This window comes from Barbus barbus (genome assembly GCF_936440315.1).
Source record: "Barbus barbus genome assembly, chromosome: 17".
Taxonomy (NCBI): domain Eukaryota; kingdom Metazoa; phylum Chordata; class Actinopteri; order Cypriniformes; family Cyprinidae; genus Barbus; species Barbus barbus.
The window spans coordinates 1,944,521-1,972,222 of NC_136745.1; the positions used below are offsets into that span (position 1 = coordinate 1,944,521).

The window sequence follows — 27,702 nt, forward strand, 5'->3', positions numbered from 1 at the left end:
CGCGTTCGCTCTGCCCCTCCCTCTGCTGTTGTCAACGAGCATTCTGATTGGCTGTGGCTTAGAAACGAGTACTCTGATTGGCCGAGGCAACGAATCGAGCAGCGTGATTGGCTCAGGCCTGGAAAAGAGCGTTCGGGGATCCTCAATGTACAGGCCGCAGTGGTGCTACCGTTGGAAAATTAACGATAATAAATCACGACAGATTCGCGGGGATCCGAAACTCTTCAACGCTCCGAAGGCAGTCGCGGAGCAGGTAAAGCGCTTTGGATTTGTGCGGCAGGTCTGTGAAACGGTCGCCGGCGGCCCTGTCGGCCTCAAGCGCGAGGAAGCGCCCAGCGCTCGCGCCTAAACTAGTCCCTACAGCGGTCACGCGCCGCGCTTTTGGCGCAAAATCAGTCATGTACGAAGTAAACGCAGAAAGTACATCTGGGCGTCGTGTTTGTTTTATATTCGGCTTTGTGTTGTAATCGTTTACGCGTTGACACATTAGGTAGCTAATGCTATTAGCCGTTTAGCATGTAGTGTAATGGCGGAGGGCAAGATGGCGCAGTAACGCGGCTGCATTTGCGCAAGCTTTTAACTGCGTATAAACTGGTTTCTTCGGGTATATTAAAGTGGATTTTACAACCTAATATTGTATTTTGTGAATGTTTCTAATTGTATCGAGTCGATGCAACGATAGTAACTTAGTTTCGATGAAACTCTTGTCACGAACGGATCGGTTATGCTCAATTGCGAAGAGTACTATGGCGAAGGCTGGCCTCATGAATATTAATAAGGACGTTCTGACGTTGCGCGGTACAGCGTAATAGCACGTAAAGCATTAATATTCATGAGTCAAGCCTTTATCGTAGTAGGATTCGTAAATTCTCCTCCGGTATACTTTGACTAGTTTATCATCATCATAATCACTGATCAAAGCACTGACAGCGATTTCACACTCTTTCTCAGACACTACAGTCGTTTTCTGAAAATATTACGTTCTAAACTTATCTTCAAATAGAGATGAATGACGTCATGTTGGAAATCCCCTCACAGAATTGTTATATTATTATTATTATTATTATTACTAAAGTCTAATGTAGTCTAATTATGGCCAACCTGTCAGTAATTCAGTTCTTATTTTACTGCATTTATACTTAATGTTAATAAAAGTGTTATAATGACAAGAATTCATTGAACTTTCTAAATGACTCTGTCTCACATATATATATATATATATATATACATATATAAGCCACGTTTTCTTCTGCTGCATTGCTTGTATGCATTCATCTAGGTTTTAGGAATTTTTTTTTTTCTCCAAATTTTATATTTGGAAACCCAAACAAGAATTTGTAGTAAAAATCTCCCTCATATTGCATAAAACATTATGAACATAATGTTTCTTTCTTTGTTTCTTTCAGACACTTTCCTCCCAGATGCCAGATTCACAGATTTGCTTAATGTTTGTGATGCTTTTACGTGAAGGGAACTACTGTCAGATGTGAAGGTTTGTTATATAGAAATACAAGCGATGGTTAAATAAGGCATATTCATATGAACTCATTGTGATAGATTTTCTGTCATTTGGTGTTGTATGTTTACCACACAGCAGTCCTTTATTCATTGTAACTCTTTGTGTGTTTTACAGTATTGTGGAACCGTCACAGATAATGGATCAAGGTGGAGGGATCCTGGAGCTTCACAAGGATTTAAAAATGCCCCACACAATGATAATGCCAGATTTTGGTAAGGAACCGTCACCGAAATAGTGAGTCAATTAATTAGTCGATACTTGGTCAGTTTTCAGTCATTGCACTGAAGGATGATTTTGTGTTCGTTTGTTTATGATTTAACATAATTAAAAGTTTTTCAACTTCCAGCTGCCAATGGACGTTTGTATATTGATGAATGTAAATAAACAGTTCATTTGATTTTCAGCAATTTGATGTACACTTCATTTTGCTCTCGTTAAACTGTGCTGTGTTTGCGTAAGCACACAGGGTCATCACTTAAAGGATTAGCTCACCTAAAAATGAAAATTGTCATAATTTACGAATGATGGTCCTCTTTTAATAACAACTGCGTTTTATTACAGGAGTGACTGCTAAATTGTTTCACGAGTCACTCCTGAAATTGCTGATTGACGAAGATTTGCTATGATTGAATACATTTTTTGTAGTAGTCATTTCATAATAGTCCAAAAGCACAACATGTGAAAAGAACTTAATCAGGGAGTGGAAATGGTAAATGAGGTAATGAGCAATCCTCTGCTGCCATCTACTGGTTATAGGTGTACTTTCATGTCATTGTCATTTGAAAAGTGTTTGTTTTCCACCATGTGGCAGTAATCATCCACTTAAGCTTGGCACGTTTTTCATGTTATTCCATGAGTGAAAATGAGAAATGTAGATCCTCTTTAAAGTGATCTTTACTGCAGAGTTGGGAAACAAATAAATAACAATAAAGTGTTAGACAACGGCCCCCAGTGAAAGGGATTAAAGGGAGTGTTATAACAACTGAAATTGGGATTGGGGGTCACACCTTTTTTGTTTTTCGAGTTTGTATCTTTGGTTTCTATCTCTCCATTTAATATCCATGTAACCAAATCCATTCATCATCTAAAGCTATCATGTCTCTTCACATGACATGGTTTAAGCTGCTGAGTTTATATTAGGGATGCACAATATTGGATTTGTCGATATATTTCCTTTTGTTTTGAAACAACACCAAAAATTTTTTTTTCACAGAAAAATGCAGTAATAACCCTAACATTTTGTTTTAAGATTTAACATTTGTAGATGGTCTAAAGAGTTAAAAAAATTCTGAAAATCTTTGAGCTCATGATTTTTAAAAAATAAAACGTATTACACATTAATGAATAAATCAGTATATATAAAATTATTTAATTTACGTGTCATGTTTGTGATTTTTTTTTTTTTCATGTAAACTATAGTTTCTGAACTTTAAATCAAAACATACTCATTGTTTTATGACATAAATTACTGCTTTATTTAATCAGAAGCACAGTCTAAATGTTACTTGTGTAGGTTATTTTACTTTTAATTTAATTAGAAGTAGGCCAACAGCGCCCCCTACAGATTAAAGCTCCTTACAGAACGGGCGTTAGGACCCGGGGGAGGCTGTCACTGCTGCTGCCGCTGCACGTGCTGTTACTGTTTATTAGGGATGTGCATCTCCATAACTGAGGCCGATGCGATACGCATCTCGATGCATAGCTAATGATACGATACATTGAAGATACATATGAAGCAGCTAGCGATGCGATACGATTCACCCCTATTACGATGCAGTGCGATTCAATTCAACACAATGCGATTCGATGCAGTACGATACAATGGGGAAAAATATGATCGCTTTTATTTCTTCGGTTCCGACAGACAGCAAATCATAAATTAACTTGTGTCTTCTGACTTCTAACGCCTCGAGGCCTGTTTCATAAAACAAGTTTTCCAAATAGGCCAGGCTTATTTCAGTTAGTCTGACTCACTGTCAAATGATTTGGTTCCATAAATCTAATTTAACAAAGATCAACCTCAGTCACTGTGGCTACCTGGTTCAGGGCAGGCTAAGCTGAGCTCACTGACCAATAGGAATGCAATGATATTAACACTGATTCTCTCAATACTATCATAGCCATGCAACCTGTCTCTGGTTTTATAACAGCTGTACCTTTTGTAGTTAGGTACAGATGGCATTAAGATTCAAGATTTTTATTCGTCACATACACAATTATACAGAGTATAACCAGCAGTGAAATGTAAGTCAGGTCCGCTCCAAGGACAGTGCAATTATAAAGTATACAAATATTAAGAATAAGAAAAGTAGAAAAAATAAAAGATAAAAAATATAAATGTGCAGGTCAGTATGTTGTTGACTTAAATAGTAATATAAGAGGAATGTGCAAAAGAGTTGTCCAGGGTATTTAAATAGCAGCAATATGAGGTAGAGAGAAATTATGAATAGCTTATTGATATGGTGATATTTACATGGAGTCAAGTGATGTTATGACACAGAGTTAGAGTTTAGGAGCCTGATGGCCTGGGGGAAGAAGCTCCTCCTAAGTCTCTCAGTTTTTGCCATCAGGCTACGGAAGCGCTTACCAGATGGAAGCAAAGTGAATAGACGGTTATCAGGGTGATTAGAGTCCTTGATCATTTTAATAGCTCTATTTTTGCAGCGTTTGAGGTAGATGTCCTGCAGAGAGGGGAGAGCAGACCCTGAGATGACCCTGAGATGCGCTCAGCTAAGCGCACAACTCTCTGTAGTGCTTTGCAGTCCTGATTGGAGCTGTTTCCATACCACACTGAGATGCACTGAGTCAATACACTTTCTATGGTCCCTGAATAGAAAGTTTTCAGGATTGCTGGTGAGACCCTGAATTTCCTCAGCTGTCACAGATGGTACAGTCTTTGCCTGGCTTTCTTAACCTGTGTTTGGATGTGTGTAGTCCAAGTCAGGTTCTCGGAGATGTTTACACCGAGGTACTTGATGCTACTCACCCTCTCCACAGGGGTCCCACTGATCATAAAAGGAGTGTAGGGCTGCTGCTGTCTCTTCTTAAAGTCCATGATCAGCTCTTTAGTTTTCCCCACATTCAGAGAGAGACAGTTGTCCTGGCACCATGATGTGAGACTCTCTACCTCATCCAAGTATGCGGTCTCATCGTTGTTGGAGATGAGGCCCAGAACCACAGTATCATCAGCGAATTTGATGATAGATGTGGAGCTGTGAGAGGACACGCAGTCATGCGTGTAGAGAGAGTAGAGCAGGGGACTCAGGACACAGCCCTGTGGGGCTCCTATGTTCAGGGTGATAGAGTTTGAAGTGAACTGGCCAACTTTCACCACTTGAGGTCTGCCAGTGAGGAAGTCTTGAATCAAGTCACAGAGTGAGGAGTTTAGGCCGAGGTCAGTGAGTTTAGATGCCAGCTTGATGGGGACTATAGTGTTGAAAGCTGAGCTATAATCAATGAATAGCAGCCTTACATAATTCCCATTGTTGCTGTCCAAGTGTGTGAGGGAAGAGTGGAGGACATGAGAGATGGCATCATCAGTAGATCTGTTTGGGCGATAGGCAACTGAAGAGGGTCCAAAGTATCAGGGATGGAGGAGCAGATGTGGCTCTTTACAAGTCTCTCAAAAACCTTCATGACTATAGATGTGAGGGCAACTGGGCGATAGTCATTCAGGCAAGAGGGTTTATTGTTCTTAGGCACAGGGATAATGACAGATTTTTTGAATGAGGTGGGAACCACGGAGGTAGCAAGGGAGAGTTTATTAGAACATTACAATCTAACATTGCTCTATAAAGCGTTAACAATCACTAAACTAAAAGTTAAAATCACTAAATTAAAATACATAAATTTTCATATCATGCCGATGCCGATATTTACATTTAAAGCCATTATCGGCTGATTCCGATATCAGTCCGATAATATTTTGCATGCCTATTTAATATGGATTCATTTTAAGACACCTTTATGATTTTCTTTTAGATTACTTGTGTTTTGGTTACCTGTACTTTCAGTAGAGAAACAGAAACCATTCATGTTTCATTAAAAATATCTTCATTTGTGTTTCGATGATTAACCAAAGTCTTATGGGTTTGGAACAACTTACGTGTGAGTAAATGATGACAGAACTTTTTTGTTTTGTTTTTTGCGTGTATCCCTTTGTATGGAAAGAAATACCCCGATATTTATCAACCACTGCATTGAAAGACTTTTCAAGCCTCACATACAGTCAAACCTAAATTTATTCAGACACCTTCAACATTTCTCACATTATCATAGTGTATTCTTTATAGTTTAGAAAATAGTAATAAAATATGACAAGAACTTAAAACTTAAACTATGTCAGAACAAATTAATCTTGATAAAGCCAGATAACTTTGATAGAAAGGTATGTAATGAATTCGGTTGAATAGCTATCAGCTGTTAAATTTAAGTACACAATTAGATAAAACCAATTTAGGTCGACCAGTTACCAAGCAATGCTTAATTTTGTTCAGTTTGTGGTGTAAAAAGGTCGCTTTAGCAATTAAAGAAAAATACTTAAAACATGGTCAGGTCAAAGTGTTTAAATTTTACTGGTAGTCAACTCTATGAACAATTTTTGGGTGTAATGTGTCACAGTTTACTTTATTTTGCTGTCCTCAGTTACATAAATTAACTATAGTGTCCTGCACCCACTAGTAAAAAAAAAAAAATATCACAAATTAAATCTGGTGTCTGAATAATTTTTGGTTGGACTGTACATCCAGACATATGTACTGTGATGTTCCTCTGTGCAGTCGCAGGGATGGGAGGCCTGGCCCACATTGACGGCGAGCATATTGTGGTGTCGGTGCCGGAGGCCGTGATGGTGTCGGATGTAGTGACGGACGAGGGCATCATGCTGGAGACTGGCCTGGAGGCTGAGGTGGTGGAGGGGCCGGACATCTGTCACGAGGACGTCATCACCACCGAGGTGGCCATCCAAGAGGCTCTGGGCGGCACCGCTGACCTGATCGAGGAGACGGTGCCTGATCAGGTGTTTGTGGCCGACCTCATGTCTCCTCATGATCAGAGCCCGCTGGACCACGACCTGGTGTCTGCAGAGGTCATGGTGACGGACACGGAGACGGTCATCCAGGCGCACGACGCCATTAAAGTAGACGATGATGAGGAGGAGGAGGAGGAGGAGGAGGATGCGAAGAGCACTTCGGAGGACTACCTCATGATTTCCTGTGAGTTTGCTGTTACATGGATTGATGGATCAGGGCTTGACACTTACCTTTTTCACAAGCAGTTTCTAAGTTGAAAAATTTAGGAGCGCTTTACTGCAAATAGCCCGACTTGTTTGCAGAGGCTATTTACACTACTTCCGCCCACCAACGTGTGTTTGGGATATTCAACATTATAAAAAACGGCTATGAATCACCAGCTCCACTGGCGCAGATGGTAAAGCGCGTGCTGTGATCTTTTTGACGCGATCAGCCCGGGTTCGAACCCACCTTTTGCCAAGCTTTTTTTTTCTCCCTTTTCAAATCTCATATCACATCGTAAAGGCATTTATTTTCAATTAAAAATTAAGGAAATAACCAAAAAGTTGAAAATAAAGTATCGGTTAGGGTAGGTGTAGGGAGGGCTTTATTGTACCAATAAGGTGGCATCCATTTAATAATTTGAATTAAAATGATAATTTACACTCAATGTGTTATTATTGTGTATTGTTTTATAATGTAATACAGTACTGAAGTGCAGATAATTGCCACTTTTTGCAACAAGTAATATAAATAGCAGAAATATTACTTGTAGCATAAATCCTGCTATTTTCACTTGGTGTAAATAGAATCCATCGCTATTGTAAATAGCATCTATCGCTAAGAAAATATGCTATTTTCACTTAGTGCAAATAGCAGCTGCCTTATTTAGGGTGCAATGCAAATTTGTCAAATTCTGTGTTTTAGCTTAATAAGGGGATATAAGGAGACATTTACACACACAATTATTTAATTGATCAGAATGCAGAAAGTACACAAGGTTTTTAAATAATTGTACTTCAGACTCTATTTAATAAGCAAATTATGTAAATATTTATAGTCCTATTAAATAGTATGTACATTAGGTGTGTGACGTATCAAATTTTCACAATAGTCGTTGAAGCTTTTGTCATATGGTTTATAACAATATATAATTAACAGAATCAGCATCAGCACCCTCTAGCACCCAATGTGCGTTTTCATTCAGCGCGTCTCCTTCACTCGTTCCGCCTTTCTTCTCATCTGTGCTCATTTAAATAAATCGTTTTTAAAGTTCAATAATCATATGAGGCTGTATCGCTGTTTTTCCATAAATAACTGGAAGAAATGAATAAGTTTGTTATAGGTTACTGTGTAAGTTAGGCGGTTTAAGAAATTGTATTCGCACTCCTGCTCCTAAATACATTTTCCAGTTCGTACACTAATGCTTGCAGTGTCGAGCCCTGTGGATGGATTGATTGGATCCACAGCAGAGTTTGATGTTTGGCTTCTTTGCAGTGGATGAGGTTGGGGAAAAGCTAGACATTGGAGACGCACCTTTAAAGATCACCGCAGATGTGGGTCAGGACGACGATGGCTCCAAAGAGTTCAGCTCAGAGGTCATTAAAGTTTACATCTTTAAGGCAGATGGAGATGAAGATGTGGAAATAGGTAAGGAACACATTTCACATCAAGTTGATTGCATTAAGACTGCAACAAACAATTATTTTGATAATTGATTATTATTAGAACGATTAATCGAATAATTGTTGATTATTTCATTTTCATTGAAATAATATTTTTCCCCACTAATAAAATATTTTATCATTAGCTAGCTCCACACTGGAGAGCTGCTTTATAACAGAAAATCAAGTTGTAATTCTAACTGAAAGTGAAAGAGACACTGAGTCTGGATTTTCATGTTTAATACTATAAAGCTGCTTGATTTAAGGTTATTTACAGCATAAAGTACTATTTAAAAAATTGTGACGTTTACTGGAGTACCGAACTGCAGAGCTCGTGCAAACACCCACATCACTATAATCTGATGCGTTCTTTTTTTTGTTAACAACTGTTTATTAAATTTTATTCTGTGGAACAATAGTACAAAACAAAAAGCAGCTGTACAAATTTAAAACCCACCCCAACCCATCACACCCCTTGGTAGACTCAAAAAAAATAAAAATAATAATAAACACATTAATTAATATTAATAGATAAACAAATAACAATAAAATAATTTTTACAAAAATTTTTGAAAAGAAGACACAACATTAAAAGCTGAATGCCATGAATTTACAGTTTTCACATTAGATCCATGTATAGGAGAAGTAGAGAGTTCCACTGAGATAATGTCCCAAATACACCGTCCAGCTTCATCTGTCCATTCTGTGAGGAGGATTCCAACGCTTGACCAGCAATATTTGTTGCTGCTGTGAGAGCAGCTAACAGTAAAGATCTTTGTTGGACAGACAAGGTGAAGTCCCAAAAGTCATTCATGAAAAAATGGGTCGGAGTCAAACATATCTCAGTACCCAACAAATACGATAGGTCCTAAAAAGGTGAGAGAGAGGGGCACTCCCAAAAAAAATCAAAAACGTGTCTAAAACTCCTTGGGAACAGCGATTACACTTAGGAGAATATGGCAGATTCATATAAAAACGTTTCATTGGAGTCAAGTAAACCCAATGAATCATTTGGTGATTAGGGTTTTTAGAAGACAATTTAAACATACCCCATACCTGATCGGAAAATAAAACATGCACATCCTCATTAAGATTCTTAGCCCAAACAGTAATAGATAAAGGTACTGCCTGACAAAAGGTTATTATTGTTGGATATAGGTGAATGCCTATGCCATTTTGTAGCTAGTTGTGAACGTCTTTCAACATCCCTCCATGTGGAGAGGAGATGGTTTACAATGGGACCAAACCGAGATTTACACTGTCTAAGCGGAACTCCTGACAAAACAAGATGCTTCAATTTATACGGATAAACAATAGATTCCTCAATTGCTCTCTAAGACACAGAAGCGTCAGGATCAAACCAAACTGCTAAAGGGCGGAGGGAAAAGACTTGAGCATACAGTCTAAAATTAGGGAAAGAAAGACCTCCATGTAATCTACATCATTGTAAGGTGGTCAGTTTAATACGAGGACGTTTCCCATCCCATATATACCGTGAAACACATGCATCTAGTTTATTCCAGTAGCCAACCGGTGGAGCAAGAGGAATCATGGAAGAATTGATACGTGGGAGAACATTAATTTTAATCACCGATATACGAGTCTGAAAAGAAGTAGGAAGACGAGACCAATTTTCCAAATCTGAGGATACTTTGGCTAGAATACATTATAGTTTTTTGAGACTATTTCCTGCAGGGAAGGAGAAACATCTATCCCCCAAGTACTTAAAGTTTTGAACCAATGGAATAGATATAGAAAGGGACATGGAATCAATATTAGAATTGAGGGCAAGTAAACATGACTTACTCCAATTAATTTTAAACCCAAAGAGAAATCCAAAATGGTCAAATAAATTCAACACATGAGGAATAGACTGTGACGGCTTCTCCAAAAACAATAAGATATCATCAGCAAACAAAGAAATATGATGATGAGTATTCCGTATATTTATGGGAGAAATAGTTTCAGATTGTCGGACTGCTTGAGCTAAGGGTTCCAAGGATAGGGCAAATAACAGAGGAGAAAGCGGCTACCCTGATGAGTACCTCGATGTATAAAGAATGGGTTACAGCGAACAGCACCTGTGAGAACGGTGGCTGCTGGATTGCCATAGAGAACATTTATCATATTTATGAAACTCAATCCCAGACCCAGATGCTGTAGAACCGCCCATAAATAGTTCCATTCTAGCTGGTAAAAAGCTTTCATCGCATCTAGAGATAATACTGCGCAATGGGAGGACAAACTACTATTTGAATTAATAATATGATATAACCTGCGTAAGTTATCCGAAGCTGAGCGAGATTTAATGAATACTGTTTGAACATGATAAACTAGCCTATTCATAAATTTCTCTAGATGACGAGATAGTACTTTAGCATATAATTTAACATCAGTCCCTATCAAAGAAATTGGCCGGTAACTAGAACAGGAAGTCGGATCTTTATCTTTTATTAACAAGAGAAAAATAACAGCTATATTAATAGATGGGTGAAATGAGCCTCGAGTAACTGAAAAACGTATCATATCTAACATGAGGGGGCCTAAATCCGACCAAAACCTAGTATACAATTCGATTGGAATGCCATCTATTCCTGGGGATTTCTCCTTGTTCATAGATCAGATTACTGACTCCAGCTCCTGAAGAGAGATCGGTTCAGCCAGGTATTCTGAATCTGAATCTGACAGCCTAGGTAAATCAAGGCTGAACAGAAAAAAATGCAAAAGAGTCAGGGTACAATTTCAAAATCTGAAAACTTCAAGAGATAGCTTGACAAAACAGAGAAAAAATAGGGTCAGGAGTACAAGGGGCATAAACTGAGAGAAATACAATATTCCTATTCTCCACTATTGTTTTTATATGTGTTATTCTACCATCTGTATCACAACCTTTGTCTAAAATAGTAATATTTAAAGTTATTAACCAATATTGGGACACCCTTGGTTTTAGTATACGAAGATGAGTGAGATATCACTTCATAAAACTTATTATTACACCTGTGTATATCCTCCTCTTTCAAATGGGATTCTTGAACTAACACTATATCAATCTTTCTTCTTCACAAAAAATCCAGAAAACCTGTAAAATTGTGAGGGCCATTTAGGCCATTAATATTACAACTCAAAATATTAAGGTCAGTCATAGGTATCAAACAGAATTACTGCATAATAAGACAAAATACAAGTTTGAAAATAAAACCAGTTGATTCTACCATTAACCCCCCCCCCCCCCCCTCACCCTCCCCGTTACCATTCAAAAAAACATAAACACATTCCCATGAACTATGGCAGATCAAACCAAGAACAAACCTTGATCTGCCAGCACCCCTTAATATGGTCCGTGGCGTCAACAAAACCCTGCACATTACTGAAGCACCAACATTGGCCCCATAGTCACATATGGACTAGGTAGTATTTATATTTAAAAAAAATAAATAAATAAAATCAAATAAAAAAAATAAAGAAAAGAGAGATACAGAATACAACTAAAACAAATAAAATATCATAATCAGTAAGCGATACTGTATGCACAATGAACTATGAATTAAGAAGTGAACATTAAAGTGAACAGAGAAAGACACAGTCACCCAACCATTTAGAGCAGCTCTTCTCCGATTAGACAGCAAATGTCCAGCTGAAGTTCACTGAGAGTTGGTGGATGAAAGGGATCTGAGAAAAACTCTTGCTTCTTCTGGGGAATATAGCAGTTTAGGTTCACCTTTCAATTCAATTCAAGTTCATTTGTATAGCGCTTTTTACGATACAAATCGTTGCAAAGCAGCTCTACAGGAATTTAAGTTTCCACAATATATTTATATATTGCAGAACCTTAATATGTTTGATTTATGGCAAAATTTGGTAATTCTGTATGTTGTCTGAGCGTTGGCATCCTCCAAAGTCCTCTGAGGGGTTGGCATCATCTTTTCTCAGGTGTTCGTTCATCTCCGATCATTGTAGGGTTGGATCCAGACTGAAGCTTCTGTCATTCCTAGTTACCACGGGATGTTAATCAACAGAGAAACAAATAGAGACATAATTAGTGTAGCTGCTGTTCCATCTAAGCAAAAATTATTTGTTCAACCCAAGCTAAAGAATAATAATAATGTACATTTGATCAGATATAACTGCAGTACAAGATTATAAGATGCATTATGTGAATGCTTGGCTAAAGAGATGTCTTTAATCTAGATTTAAACAGAGAGAGTGTGTCTGAACCCCGAACGTTATCAGGAAGGCTATTCCAGAGTTTGGGAGCCAAATGTGAAAAAGCTCTACCTCCTTTAGTGGACTTTGCTATCCTAGGTACTACCAAAAGTCCAGAGTTTTGCGACCTTAGGGAGCGGGTTGGATTATAGCGTGGTAGAAGACAAGTTAGGTACGCAGGAGCTAAACCATTTAGGGCCTTATAGGCAAGTAATAATATTTTGTAAATGATACAGAACTGAATAGGTAGCCAGTGCAGAGACTGTAAAATTGGAGTAATATGATCATATTTTCTGGTAAGAACTCTAGCCGCTGCATTTTGGACTATCTGTAGCTTGTTTATTGAAGATGCAGGACAAGCAGCTAGCAGTGCATTACAATAGTCCAGTCTAGAGGTCATGAATGCATGAACTAGCTTTTCTGCATCAGAAACAGGTAGCATGTTTCGAAGCTTGGCAATGTTTCTAAGATGGAAGAATGCTGTTTTTGTAACATGGGAAATATGATTTTCAAGTTGCTGTCTAATATAACACACAGATTTTTTACTTTAGAGGACGTGACAGTGCATCCGTCTAGTTGCAAATTGTAATCCAAGAGATTCTGTGTACTGTTTTTTGGTCCAATAAGTAATATCTTTGTCTTATCTGAATTTAAAGGATTAGTTCACTTTAAAAAAAACTTTTGCTGATAATTTACTCACCCCCATGTCATCCAAGATGTCCATGTCTTTCTTTCTTCAGTCGAAAAGAAATTAAGGTTTTTGATGAAAACATTTCTCCATATAATGAACTTCAATGGGACCCAAACGGTTCAAGGTCCAAATGACAGTTTCAGTGCAGCTTCAAAGGGCTTTAAACGATACCAGACGATGAATAAGGGTGTTATCTAGCGAAACGATCGGTCATTTCAAAAATAAATAAAAAAGTTTAAGTTTTATAAGTACAAATGCTCGCCGCGCTCTGTTCTGTGATGCGCGTTCGGGACTTCACGTAATACGCAACTACGTGGAAAAGGTCACGGTTGACTTAGGCGGAAGTACCGAGTCAGTGTTTACAAATGTGCGGAAGGAGGACCATATACACATATTCAAATGTCTTTGTGTCAGTTTATCGTTTAAAATGACCATTTCGTGTGCGTATCCTGGGTGTTTTAATATTAAAAAGCCTACTGACTTGGTACTTCCGCCTACCTCAACCGTGACCTTTTCCACGTCATTGTGTATTACGTGACGTTGCGAACGCGCATCACAGAACAGAGCACGGCGAGCATTTGTGCTTATAAAACTTAAACTTTTTTTATTTATTTTTGAAATGACCGATCGTTTCGCTAGATAACACCCTTATTCATCGTCTGGTATCGTTTAAAGCCCTTTGAAGCTGCACTGAAACTGTCATTTGGACCTTGAACCGTTTGGGTCCCAATGAAGTCCATTATATGGAGAAATGTTTTCATCAAAAACCTTAATTTCTTTTCGACTGAAGAAAGAAAGACATGGACATCTTGGATGACATGGGGGTGAGTAAATTATCAGCAAAAGATTTTTTAAAAGTGAACTAATCCATTATTGGTCATCCAATCTTTTACATTTTTTACACAATCTATTAGCTTAGATAGTTTAGAAGTTTCATCTGGTCTTGTTGAGATATATAGGTGAGTATCATCAGCATAACAATGAAAACTAATCCCGTATTTTCTAATAATATTACCAAGAGGCAACATGTATATTGAAAATAGCAGAGGACCTAGGACAGATCCTTGTGGTACTCCATACTTTACTGCTGATAATTGTGATGACTCTATTTTAAATGAACAAAGTGGTAGCGATCGGACAGGTAGGATCTAAACCATCTTAAAGCCTGTCCTTGAATACCAATATAGTTTTGTAATCGATCTATGAGTATGTCATGGTCTATAGTGTCGAACGCAGCACTAAGATCAAGTAATACTAGCAATGAGATGCAGCCTTGGTCTGAAGCAAGAAGCAAGTCATTTGTAATTTTAACAAGTGCAGTTTCTGTGCTATGGTGAGGCCTGAAACCTGATTGAAATTCTTCATAGAGATAATTTTTTTGCAAGAAGGAGCACCAATTGAGCAGACACAACTTTTTTTTTAAATTTTAGACATAAACGGAAGATTTGAAATGGGTCTGTAATTTGCCAGTTCAATAGAATCTAGTTGTGGTTTCTTAATAAGAGGCTTAATACCCGCCAGCTTGAATGGTTTTGGGACGTGACCTAAAGATAACGATGAGTTAATAATATTGAGAAGCGGTTTTTCTGCTACGGGTAACAACTCTTTCAGTAATTTAGTAGGTACAGGATCTAATAAACACGTTGTTGGTTTAGATGCACTGATAAGTTTATTTAGCTCTTCCTGTCCTATAGTTGTAAAGCACTGCAGTTTTTCTTTGGGTGCGATGAATGAAGCTGAAATACTAGATGCAGTAGAATATACATTTGATATTGTATTTCTGATGTTATCTATTTTATCAGTAAAGAAATTCATAAAGTCATTACTATTAAACTGTGAGGGAATATTTAGATCGGGTGGCGTCTGTTTATTTGTTAATCTAGCCACTGTGCTAAATAAGAACCTTGGATTGTTTTGGTTATCTATGAGTTTGCGGATATGCTCTGCCCTGGCAGCTTTTAGAGCCTGTCTATAGCTGGACATACTGTTTCTCCACACAATTCTAAAAACTTCTAATTTAGTTTTTCTCCATTTGCGCTCAAGATTACGAGTTTCTTTCTTGAGAGAATGGGTATAACTGTTGTACCATGGCGCAGTACATTTTTCTCTAACCTTTTTCAATTTGAGGGGGGCAACAGCTTCTAATGTATTAGAGAAGATAGTGCCCATGTTGCTAGTCATCTCGTCTAGTTCATGCGTATTTATGGGTACACAGAGCAGTTGAGATAAATCAGGCAGGTTATTTGTGAATCTGTCTTTGGTGGCTGGAACAATAGTTCTGCCCGGACGATAACGCGGAGCCATATAACTAATATCAGTAATAGGCAGCATGCACGATACAAGGAAATGATCAGTAACATCGTCACTTTGAGGTACGATATCTATATCAGTAAGATCAAGTCCATGCGATATAATTAAATCTAGCGTATGATTAAAACGATGAGTGGGCCCGGAGACGTTTTGCTTGACTCCAAAAGAGTTTATTAGGTCAGTAAACGCAAGTCCTAACACATCATTTGTATTATCAACGTGAATGATAAAATCTCCGACAATTAGCAGTTTATCAACATTAACCAATAGATCTGAGAGGAAATCTGCAAATTCTTTTAGGAAATCTGTATATGGCCCTGGCGGTCTATACACAGTAACCAGAGCAAGAGACAGGAGAGATTTCTTTTGCATATCTGACAGTGTAACATTAAGCAGAAGTATTTTGAATGAGTTAAACCTCCTGTATCCTGTTTTCTGAGTAACATTGAGAATATCACTATATATTGTTGCAACACCGCCGCCACGACCAGTCTGACGGGGCTCATGTTTATAACAGTAGCTTGGTGGAGTAGACTCATTTAGACCAAAATATTCATTTGGTTTAAGCCAGGTTTCAGTCAGGCAGAGTACATCAAAATGATTATCTGTGATCATTTCATTTACAATAACTGCTTTGGGTGCGAGTGATCTAATATTTAGGAGCCCAAGCTTTAAAAATAGTTTTTGTTAATTTATTTTGCGTTTTTCTGGTTTAATCACGATCAGATTTTTTCTAGATCCTGCATTAAATGTATATTTTGACCTCGCTATTCGGGGAACAGACACAGTCTGTATAGATTGGACAACGCAAGTACTTCTATCTTTTAAGTGGGTAGAACAAAAGTCATCATGGCAGTTATTTGAGAGTTGGCTTACTAGTCAGATGGAGCGTAGCGTCCTGGAGATGTTGTCTAACAGGAGTTCCGCTCCGACTCTGCTGGGGTGCAGGCCATCAGCACGGAAAAGCCTAGGATGCTCCCAGAAAATATTCCAATTATTAATAAAGAGCAGTTTCTGTTCTTTACACCATGACAATAACCATTCGTTTAAAGCAAACAGTCTACTGAACCTTTCGCTTCCTCGTCGATACGTGGGAAGCAGCAATTTTGCTGCACCTATTGCGATCCTATAAGTCCACAACGTGTTGCTCGAGCGTGGCAACGCGCCTATCGTGATCTACGACAACTTTCTTTGTTCTCTCATCTCCCCTGTAAGAAGATCCAGTTTAGAGCATAGCGACTGAACAACTGACGTGAGAAGCGAACTCGTTCCGCATCGCCGTCAACTCGGTTCTTAGAATGTCCTCAAAGTGTGTAACACTGTTCGCCATCTTGTCCGTCATATCGCTCGCGGTCAGTGCATGCTATCAGGTAAAGCACCACCAATGAATAAAACTTAAAACAAAACGAAAAAAATCAGCAAAAAGAGGCCAAACGTACGGAGCTCTACTCAAGTGTGACTAGGTTCATGAGCACGTGTCTCTCTGATGCTTTCTCACCGCTGTCAGGTCTTGTGTTTATTTTGTTATTGAGAGCAAAGCGCAGCATATATTTACATATTCATCCAAACACCGCTCAGTAAAACATTTTCCTCAGTAAAACAGTCAAGATTTTTAGCGATCATTGATGATTCATAAATTGCAAGTCAGCGGCTGCCTGTCTTTGAGAATTAACAAAAAGCTTATCTGGGAACACAAAATGAATCGGGTATTGACGATGAGGTCTTATGAAGTGAAACGATCGGTCTGTGCAAGAAACTGAACATTGTTTACAACATTATTCCCTGTAATCCAGAGCCTCAGGTAAACGGGGAAATGTTATTATTTTCCGTAAACTGATTCTTTCAGACAGTTTGTTTCAATAAACTGGTTCAATTCATTAGTTCATTTACGTAATCATGCAATGGCGTCACATAGGGCTGGGCGATAATTTATTGACGGTAATTATCGCAATATAATTTTCCCCGATAAAACCATATGAAGAGTTCGATATAATGTTTATGCGCCAAAAGCGGAACGAAACAGCGTGACTCATTTGAATCGCACCACACGGAGCGTTTATCCGCTCGGATCGAAGTCGAACTGCCGCGCGGCGCGAGCTCACTAGAGCAGATGCGTTTACTCGGTCACGCAAGCACTAAACAGCGCTGTGAGATCCAGTGTGAAGCGCTTGAATTCAGCGATGAACAGAAATGACTTCATAATTTAAACTAGCCAAACAGGAGAAACACTCTGTGCAACGAGACAGTCAGAAGGCTTTTCAATCTACAAATCGCCATCATTTACCATGGATTTACTGTAGTAACACTCACTGCACCACGGTATTGTGGCAGAAATGTGGGATATTCACACTGAATTTTATTACAGGAGTAATGGTGTATATAATTATAGTGTATTTGTGATTAAGCTGTAGCATGTGTGCATTTATACTGAAAGTTTTCAGACTACTGTTTTTCATACAAATAGGCTACCTAAAAACCATATAGTTATATTTTTACCATGGTATTGAGGTGCTATATGTGTGGTTTAAACTGTCTTTATCATGATTTAAATGTATGCTACTATGGGAGACCAATGTTTAATACTAATAAAAAAAACACTTGGTCAGAATAAATTAACCATATAAAACTGAGGTTGCTACAATTTTTACAGATGTTACTGATTTTGATAATGAACAAAATTTAACCTCTGCATCCTAACTCAAGCTACTATCAAATGTGCATTTCTAAGAGACAAAAAAAGTGATATTATTAATATTATCTGGCAACCCAAAGCTGTTCCTTGATTTGAAACAATATGACTCATTAGAACATGCAGAAACTAAGAAAATATATATATTTTTATTTAGATATTTATTTTGTTGAGGAAAATGTAGTAGTTTCTACAACTTTCACTTTGGATCAAAAATCTGGCTTTAAACTTGAAAGAAATAAAGATTTGACATTTATCGGGATAATTATTGATTTAGACTGATATGAAAAAAATAATCGTGACACTGGTATTTGCTCATTTCCAGTCGGAGTGACTGTCAGGCGTCTGAAAGTGAGTTTTGATTGAGTTTCAGAAGCTTCAGTTTGATTTGGTGAACTAGTTCATGTAGTTCGCTAAAACGAGCTGGTTTAAAAGAATGATTCGTTTCGTCTGGATTACAGGTAATAAAGTCGTAAATAGTGTTCAGTTTCTTGCACAGACCGTTCATTTCACTTCATAAGACGTCCATATATCGTCAGGAGCGATGGGTATTGATTTTGCATTTCCTGTGTATGCTTTTTTGACTCTCATAGCGACGGTAATGACTCTGTGTGGATTGTGTTGTAGGCAGCACAGAGGTGGTGGCAGAGAGTGATTTTCACAACGGGCACACGGTGCTGGAGCCGGCGGGTTCAGGCAGGCTGCCCAGAGAGAAGATGGTCTACATGGCTGTAAAGGACGTCAGCCAAGGAGAGGAGGATATCAGTGAGTTCTCCATCTCTCTTTAAGAAGAGTAACAGGTGTATGCAGCAACTCAGAAATGTGTTATGTTTATGCTGTTCTCTGTTCTGAATGTAGACTGTTCAGAGATGACTGACCAGGTGTATATGGAGGTCATAGTTGGGGAGGAAGAAGCTCCTGCTATCACTGAAGCGCAGCTGGAGGACACACCGGTTAACAAGACCTTTGTTCCTGCTGCCTGGGCGACTGCTTATGGTCCTTCACTTTATTTATATTGCACACAGAGATAGAAATTGCTTTATATAAATAGACCAAAATTGAAAATTGTAGCTGAACTCAGTGTAGCATAATAGTATGGTACTCCAAACATGACTGTATTCAAAGTCTTGTGAATGATAGCTCAGGGTTAGGTTTTGACAAAATTCCTGGCAAACTTAAAGGAAATATTTAATTTAAAATTTCAATAATTTAACAATATATCGCATGGTTCTCTGATGATGGTTAATAGTCACATGACATTACAGAATTATTTTTTTTTTACATATAGGGCTGCGCAATTTGGTAAAAAAAATCATGATTTTTTTTTTGAGGATGTTCACTTTCAATCTTTCCAAAAAACCAACTAAGGCCTCTTTTAGACTAAAGAAAAAGAAGCAAACACACAGAAATAGTGTTTGCATTGTTTTTGTAGCTTTACTTTAAAGTGAAACGCAGCACATCAGACTGAATCACAGCCTTTTGCAATTTGATGTATTTATTGCAATCCTATTTATTTATTGTAATTTAAAATTTTTACCACTGAATTATTAGGTTTGCAAACTCACAACTGGGAAACCCTGCAATAACTTTAGAATTTTCGTTTTTGGCTCTCGGTCACTATCGGTCATCTAATTTAACATTCTCATTTCCATTTAGTGCATTTATAGCGTGTAAATGTCCGATCCAAACCCCTTACCAGTCATGGCTTTCCCACAGGAAGCAGTCTTGAAAGCAAGAATGGTGCAGCCACTCCCTACCTACAGATCACTGACAGCATCAGCACAAGCCGAGCACTTAAACAAAAGATCAAGAAGAAGAGGAGAGGAGAGACACGCCAGTGCCAGACAGGTATGATCTGCTGCTAATTCTAGGAACTTTTTAGATGAACATAAACTTCAACTGAACACACGTGACCTGGACCACAAAACCAGTCTTAAGTCTCTGGGGTATATTTGTAGCAATAGCCAAAAATACATTGTATGGGTCAAAATTATTGATTTTTCTTTTAAGCCAAAAGTCATTAGGATATTCAGTAAAGATCATGTTCCATGAAGATATTGAGTAAATTTCCTACTGTAAATATATCAAAACTTCATTTTTGATTAGTAATATGCATTGCCAAGAACTTAATTTGAACAACTTTAAAGGCTCAATATTTAGATTTTTTTTTTTGCACCCTCAGATTCCAAATTTTTAAATAGTTGTATCTCGGCCAAAAATTGTCCTATCCTAACAAACCATACATCAATGGAAAGATTATTTATTTCAGATGAGGTATAAATCTCAATTTTGAAAAATTTACCCTTATGACTGGTTTTGTGCTCCAGGGTCACAAATGTTCCTGGGCTCATCAGTTTATGCTATTTCAAAAAAAAAAAAATCTTCCTAATATTTCATCTTTCACAGTGTCAGTTGTACTGTATGACTTTTTTTTTTCTGAGTTACCTAGAAAAATACCTTTTTTTTGTCATTGTTTTTAGACTACCATTGTAGGTAATGCAATCTCTGTAAAAAGCTGAAAAAGTAATACTGTAATTTAACCCTTGGCGACCCAAGTATTGATATTAACAATGTATTTTCTTTCCCTTTAAATGTGTTTTTAGGAAGCGTGCATTTATTCAAAAACAAAACAAACTCGTCTCATATAGGAGTGAATGATATGCTAGACACTATAAACTAAATGAATTTAACACCCAGTATACTGTACATTGTGGTTCATCATCTTTAGCACAGTTCTCATTTTCATGCATTTTTAAGCTTTGCCAGTGGCAAAAAGCAATGGGAGCAATCTTGAAGAGCTCAAGCACAGTATAGGCCTTGCCACACTGAGCGTGATGCGAAAAAGCGAGGCGAATCACCAACGAACGGTGCTTTCACACCGAGCGCAAAACAATTGTTCGCCTTCTGCTAATTCACGCCTGCACGCTAGGTGGCGCTGACCAACAATGCATTTTTCTGTAGATATGCATCTCGCATATGGGTTTAACATCTAAATTAAGGTAAACAAAGTTTGGTTCTACACCAGAAACACAAACTATCTATAATGCTTACAAGAATGGGCTACATCCTAAAATATAATTAGAAGTACAATTAGCATCAAGCTACACTTAAAAATGGATGTAATTAATGTATTTGCTTACCCACTTTAAACCATCATCGAGTGCTTGTAATAACTTCAGATTGTGATCTATAGTTGATTTTGATTCTATAATAAGCACATGCACTCTGTGTTTAATAACGCTACACTGCTAATATTAGTCATAAACATACTTTATTGCTTTAAAAAAATACCATGAGCTGCATTCAAAACACATACAGAAAATATATTGTCATAATCATGTCTATTTGCTTTCATATTTCATGTGTAGAAAAATGTTTCACTCTATTTTTTTAATACGGGAGATCTATAGAGTGAACGTGCTCTGACTCATAACACTCGCGCATGTGTTCTACAGATCACATGATTCAGTGGAGAATTATTAGAAATGTTATTCTGTATAAATAACATGCGAGAAGAAATCTGTTCTGAAATACCAACGATAACAAGAACTTAGCATCCTGTCTTCTCTTATCCGGGATTCTCTTCTTCTGTGTTTGTTTACACTGGTTTTCGAAACAGCGCCACCATTCTCACCCTTTTGTGCAACAGCAGCTGCTCCGGTAATGTGATCTAAGCTCAAATCTGATTGGACGGCCCGTGTTTTCGCATTGTGAAACTGAAAAGATTTGTCGGACTGGTTGGAAAAAACATTAGCATTTTCGATGCGTGAATGTTCGCGGTCTATGTGGAAACAAGCATGTCATCGCGTCCGATATTCATTATGCTTTTTCGCGCTCAGTGTGGAAAAGCCTTAAGACACAGTTGAGGCATCAATTTGGTCATAACAACCTTATTTCATAACAATCTTGTGGCACATATCATTGTGGGCTAAGACTGAAACTTTGTGTTCATCTCACACAGAAACAAAAACTGTAGTCAAATTCTTGCATGTTGTGAGAAATTGTTTTACTTTGAAACTTGGTGTTATGATACATTTCAGAATTTTCACTTCTGTTATATGAAGTTTAAATGTAATTTAAGTCCTTTCCTTAAAGGGGTGGTTGATCGTGATTTCACTTTTTTTAAACTTTAGTTGGTGTGTAATGTTACTGTTTGAGTGTAAACAATATCTGTAAAGTTACGACGCTGAAAGTTCAGTGGAAATTAATTTTGTCTTTTTAAAAAAAGTCTGTTTAATGCCTACAATTACAACTGGTAGGGACTACTACGAGGTACTTCCCGGTGACATCACAAACCCTGCAATTAACATAAACCCCGCCCCCAGGAACACGCAACAAAGGGGGCGAGGCTATGTTGCCCGTAATGGTAAGGGGCGTGACATTTCCAGACAACGTGCAATACGCGGTTAACGAATCACAATACACTGGGCCAGCTAACCAATCTGAGCCCATTGTGTATTTAGGAGGGAGTGATATCATATAAACAGGAAGTCAACCGGCTATTCAAATGACAATGAGACAGTGGCGTAGAATAAAGGTAACATATATAAAAAATAAGACATTTAAAAAAAAAAAAATAAGCATGAAGACATGTTACACTGCATTCCATAAACATAATCAAGCCTAGAGAAAAAGCTGTCAACCACCCCTTTAAATCTGAACAACTGTTACAATTTCACTGCACTAGGTGTCTGAGAATTAATGTTCATGTAATAGAGCAATAACTGCAAATAATAATGATAGATTTAAAAAACAAACAAAAAAAAGAAGTTCTTGAAGGGGTCAACGGATGCCCATTTTGGTATGATTCTTTAGGGTCAACATACTTTGGATAAAATTTTTCAATGGTACTGTAAAAACACACCCTTTTTACCCAGTCAAAAACAGCTCTGTTCACAGCGAGCCGTTTTGGTGCATGTCCCTTTAAATTCTAATGAGCTCTACTCAGCCTCTTCCGTGGGGTGAGAGCCGTTCTCTGAGACTTTTAATTTTAGCCACATTCGTCGTGGAACTTGCTAACTAGCACATTATTAGAAAACACTATTTGCAAAGATTCATAAAAATTCATTAAAAATGTATTCGCGTGAACATAGACACGTTTAGGTAGATCAGGGGCGCATTCTCTTCAGAAACAAAAGTAATCCACTGCATCTTCAGCGGCTCGTATGTCAGGAGTAAATGACGACTTCTATGTTCATTATTACATCCAACAACAAAACACACCTGTCTCTTTGGAGACATTCTTGTCTACATCTGCTCCGACGGTGAAACAATGGCGGACTGATGACAGCTCACTCAGTTTGTTAAAAGACCGGTCAATCAACAGTTGTGGGAGGGGCCTGGGTCTAAGTGACGCCACACAGCCAAGAATCTGAGAACGGCTTGATCTGAGACGGTGCTTAAGATTTATTGGGATTTAAAAAAAAAAAAAACACTGGGTGGATTTTTATCACTATAGGGTAGATGTGTACACACACTGCCAACACACATTTCAGCTCAAACAACATGTAAAAGTGAATTTTGCATCCGATGACCCCTTTGATGGTGAAGTTGACCCCCTGTCTGGTCATAAAGGCTCCTCAAAAGTGGATGTTTAAAAGGGAAGTTGTCCTTTCATTTGTGTTTTTTCTTGTTGGTTATCCTGTCTCACAACAGAAGTCTATGTCCAGCATGCTTTCTTTCTGTTTCAGCTGTAATCATCGGTCCCGACGGGCAGCCGCTTACTGTCTACCCCTGCCACATCTGCGGCAAGAAGTTCAAATCACGGGGTTTCCTGAAACGCCACATGAAGAATCACCCGGACCACATGTTCAAGAAGAAGTACCAGTGCACCGACTGCGACTTCACCACCAACAAGAAGGTGAGTTTCCACAACCACCTGGAGAGCCACAAGCTGATCATCAAGAGCGAGAAGATCCCGGAGTACACCGAGTACACACGGCGCTATCACGAGGCCAGCCCGCTCAGCTCCAACAAGCTCATCCTGCGCGACAAGGAGTCCAAGCTGCACAAGTGCAAGTTCTGCGAGTACGAGACGGCCGAGCAGGGCCTCCTCAACCGCCACCTGCTGGCGGTGCACAGCAAAAACTTTGCGCACGTCTGCGTCGAGTGCGCTAAAGGCTTCCGGCATCCGTCGGAGCTCAAGAAGCACATGCGGACGCACACGGGCGAGAAGCCCTACCATTGTCAGCTCTGCGACTTCCGCTGCGCCGACCAGTCCAACTTAAAGACTCACATAAAGAGCAAACATGGCACCGACCTGCCCTTCAAGTGCGGCCACTGCCCGCAGGCCTTCGCCGACGACAAGGAGCTCCAGAGGCACACGGAGATCTTCCAGGGCCACAAGACTCACCAGTGTCCGCACTGCGAACACAAAAGCACCAACTCCAGTGACCTGAAGCGCCACGTCATCTCGGTGCACACCAAAGACTTCCCGCACAAGTGCGACGTGTGTGAGAAGGGCTTTCACAGACCCTCCGAACTAAAGAAGCACGCCGAAACGCACAAGGGGAATAAAGTGCACCAGTGCAGGCACTGCGATTTCAAGACGTCGGAGCCTTTCACGTTGAGCCGTCACATTCTGTCCGTTCACACCAAGGACTTGCCGTTTAAGTGCAAGCGGTGCAAGCGCGGATTCAGGCATCAGAATGAACTTAAAAAGCATATGAAGACACACAGCGGTCGCAAGGTCTATCAGTGCCAATATTGCGAGTACAACACTACGGACGCTTCGGGTTTCAAACGGCACGTCATATCCATCCACACTAAAGACTATCCGCACAGGTGTGATTATTGCAAGAAGGGTTTCAGGCGGCCGTCGGAAAAGAACCAACACATAATGCGGCATCACAAGGAAACCCTGCTATAACGCTCTTTCTTTCTGCTCCACAGCTACATGTGTCATTTACGGCCCTCTTATTTAATGCAGTAGTTCTCAACTCCAGTCCTCGGGACCCACTGCTCTGCACATTTTGTACAGAGAGGTGCTTAGTAGGTTCTTCACAGCGATGCCATAGAAGAACCATTTTTGGTTCCACAAAGAACCATTCAGTCAAAGGTTCTATAAAGAACCATCTCTTTATAATCTGAAGATGTTAAAGGTTCTTTATGGAACCATTTAGTCAAAAATGGTTATTCTATGACATCGAGAAGCACCTTTATTTTTAAGAGTGTATGTCTCTCTTATTTAACGCACCTGATTCAAATCATCAGCTCGTTAGGAGAGAGATCCATGAACCGAACTGAGTGTGTCAGATAAGAGAAACATACAGAATGTGCAGAGCATTTGGTCCCCAGGACTGGAGTTGAGAAGCACTGATTTAATGTGTAAAGAAACATAAATCACAGCTGAGGCGGGTAGAAGTGGCTAACAGTATGGTCTTGCTCAAAATTATCATGTCACACCTCTCACGGTCTTTGAAGAAAACAGTCATTCAGGGTCTCAGATGCCTATATTTTTATACCCACTTTGCTTAAATGCTGTTAGCAAATCGTACCCTCTATTTTAAAGGAATAGTTCACCCCAAAATTAAAATGTACTCGCCCTCATGTTGTTCCAAACATCACCTCTAGAGGATAAAAGACGTTTTGCAGAGCGTTCTTTCATTAACTAATAGCACCTACTGATCAGTGTCCATCAGGCTTCAAAAAGGATGAAAAAGCACCATAAACGTGTCATAAAAGTAGATTTGTGCACTTTTTGTGTTCATTTTGGACTTTGAGAGCTTCTGCTCACTGTAAACCTTTGTATGGAAAAAGCAGCACAGTGATTTTGTGCTCCATGGAAGAAAATGGCATGGGTTTGGAATGACACGAGGGTGAGCAAATGACGAGTTTTCTTTTATGGGTGATCTATTCCTGGTCAGAGCATCATTATAGACCTTAGTCAGGATAGACGACATATTGAATTTCACAAAATGAGGCTAAACGTACAGTCTTTATAAACCTAGATCACATGTCATCTGAAAGCTGTTTAATGAAGTTTTTGGTCTACTGAAAGACGTTTAATCAGCTGTACAATCGGTATGTTGTTAAACAACATTACAGTCTACTGATTCCTCACTAATTAAATCCGGTCCTGTCCTGACTAAAGTCTATCGGGACAGACACTTTCCTTTTCTCTCCAAAGTCATTCAGTTATTAGATGTATTTTACCAGCTTGTATGTCCAGGTTTTACTGTACCTTTTACCGTTTTATACCCATCATGATGTTACTTTGAGCAGTTCTGTTGTGGTATCTGAAACTGTACGATTTAAACCAGTGCGTTTCTCCAGCGTCTGCTCTCTGCGATCCCGGTGTCTTCGGCCTTCCTCAACTTTGTGAATACCACTACAAAAGTCAATGTTTGTGTAAAAATGAAATGTTAACAACACGGCGAACGTGCACATACTGCCAATTATTTCTGATCTCTTGAGTCATGCCTTATATGTATATTTTTTTGCACTGGATTGAGTATGAATCGATTGTGAATATTTTTAACAAGTTTCAGTTACGCTATTATAGATGTATACATTAACAAATGCAGATCACATTAAGAGCACCTTTAGCTTTTATAATGTCACTTTGAGTTATTTATTTTTAGCGGGTGGGCAAACGTAGACACGACATCCTAAAGCAGCAGCCATCCTTCAGCCCCTTCCCAGCAGTACTTGTGTGTAAAAGACCCCAGCCATTCCTGCCTTGCTATGTAGCTCTGTTGATCTGCGTGGCTATGACTGTGGTTCACAGCAGCTCTCGTACCGCACAGGGTGGATTTGGAGGGGCTGTACTTCCTGTCAGTCATGTTTTTGTCAGACATCATAATCTGTAATGCGCACTCTAATGTCGTCATGTGTAAAAACCTTCGTTATAAGCTCCGTCTCAGAAGAAAAAGTATTTTAAATTGAAATTGAAAGAGTCAGTGATTTGCAACAGCTTTAAAAGGCTTAGTTCACAATAATTCAGATTCTAGAAATTACAAGACGCCACTTCTAATGGTTCATCATCTGGACAGATGGAAATCTCACTGAAGTTACAGCGTAAATGGATGTAGTAGATTTAGCTTTATGCATAGTTTAATTGGTTGTATCAAGTTAAAACAGTGTTTAACTGATCAAGTGCTTTCAAAGTAATCATACATTTGATCCCTGGACTCAATCACACGAATCACTCTCATTCATGAACCACAAGGAGAACTGTGTGTAATTAATAACCATTCTTGCGTAAATCGATGCACTGAACAGACGCAGCAGTTCACATAATCGTTTAAGGACTCACAGATTGGTTCTGCTGGTGTTTTGTGAATGAGGCTCTTGAAATCTGTGCGGGAGTTCGTTTGGCAGGCATCGTCTACATAATGCAGTTTGTTACATTCTTCATGCAAAATAAAATTCATGCATTACAATTATTTTCTGACAGGTGGACTACTGGTGAGAAGGAATCAAAATAAATATTTCTTTCGAGAAGCTTTTTTTTGTTTTCAGAAATGGGTTCACACTCAGGTATTTCCTTGACATTTAGCAAATAGCACTTTTCAGATGTAAGAAATTAACACAGTCTAAATAAATCATTCAAGGAAAATCATTTTAACCTGCTTAAGTGTTGTATTATGCCATTAAAGTGTAATTACACATACTGT

General features: G+C 38.7%; 1 protein-coding gene across 2 annotated transcripts; it reads left to right on the plus strand.

Moving 5' to 3' along the window:
• Window positions 1-63: 63 nt before the first annotated feature.
• Window positions 64-27,702, plus strand: LOC306883037 (zinc finger protein 711-like). Of its 2 annotated transcripts, none has more exons than XM_079438094.1 (9): window positions 64-253; window positions 1,407-1,492; window positions 1,634-1,731; window positions 6,298-6,732; window positions 8,026-8,178; window positions 18,713-18,850; window positions 18,944-19,081; window positions 19,802-19,933; window positions 23,776-27,702. In XM_079438094.1, the coding sequence occupies exons 3-9, from the start codon at window positions 1,656-1,658 to the stop codon at window positions 24,951-24,953; spliced, it is 2,250 nt and encodes a 749-aa protein (XP_079294220.1). In that variant the 5' UTR covers window positions 64-253; window positions 1,407-1,492; window positions 1,634-1,655; the 3' UTR covers window positions 24,954-27,702. The 2 variants fall into 2 exon arrangements, with proteins under 2 accessions (XP_079294220.1, XP_079294221.1); XM_079438095.1 differs by having other exon boundaries at window positions 121-253; window positions 1,634-1,753.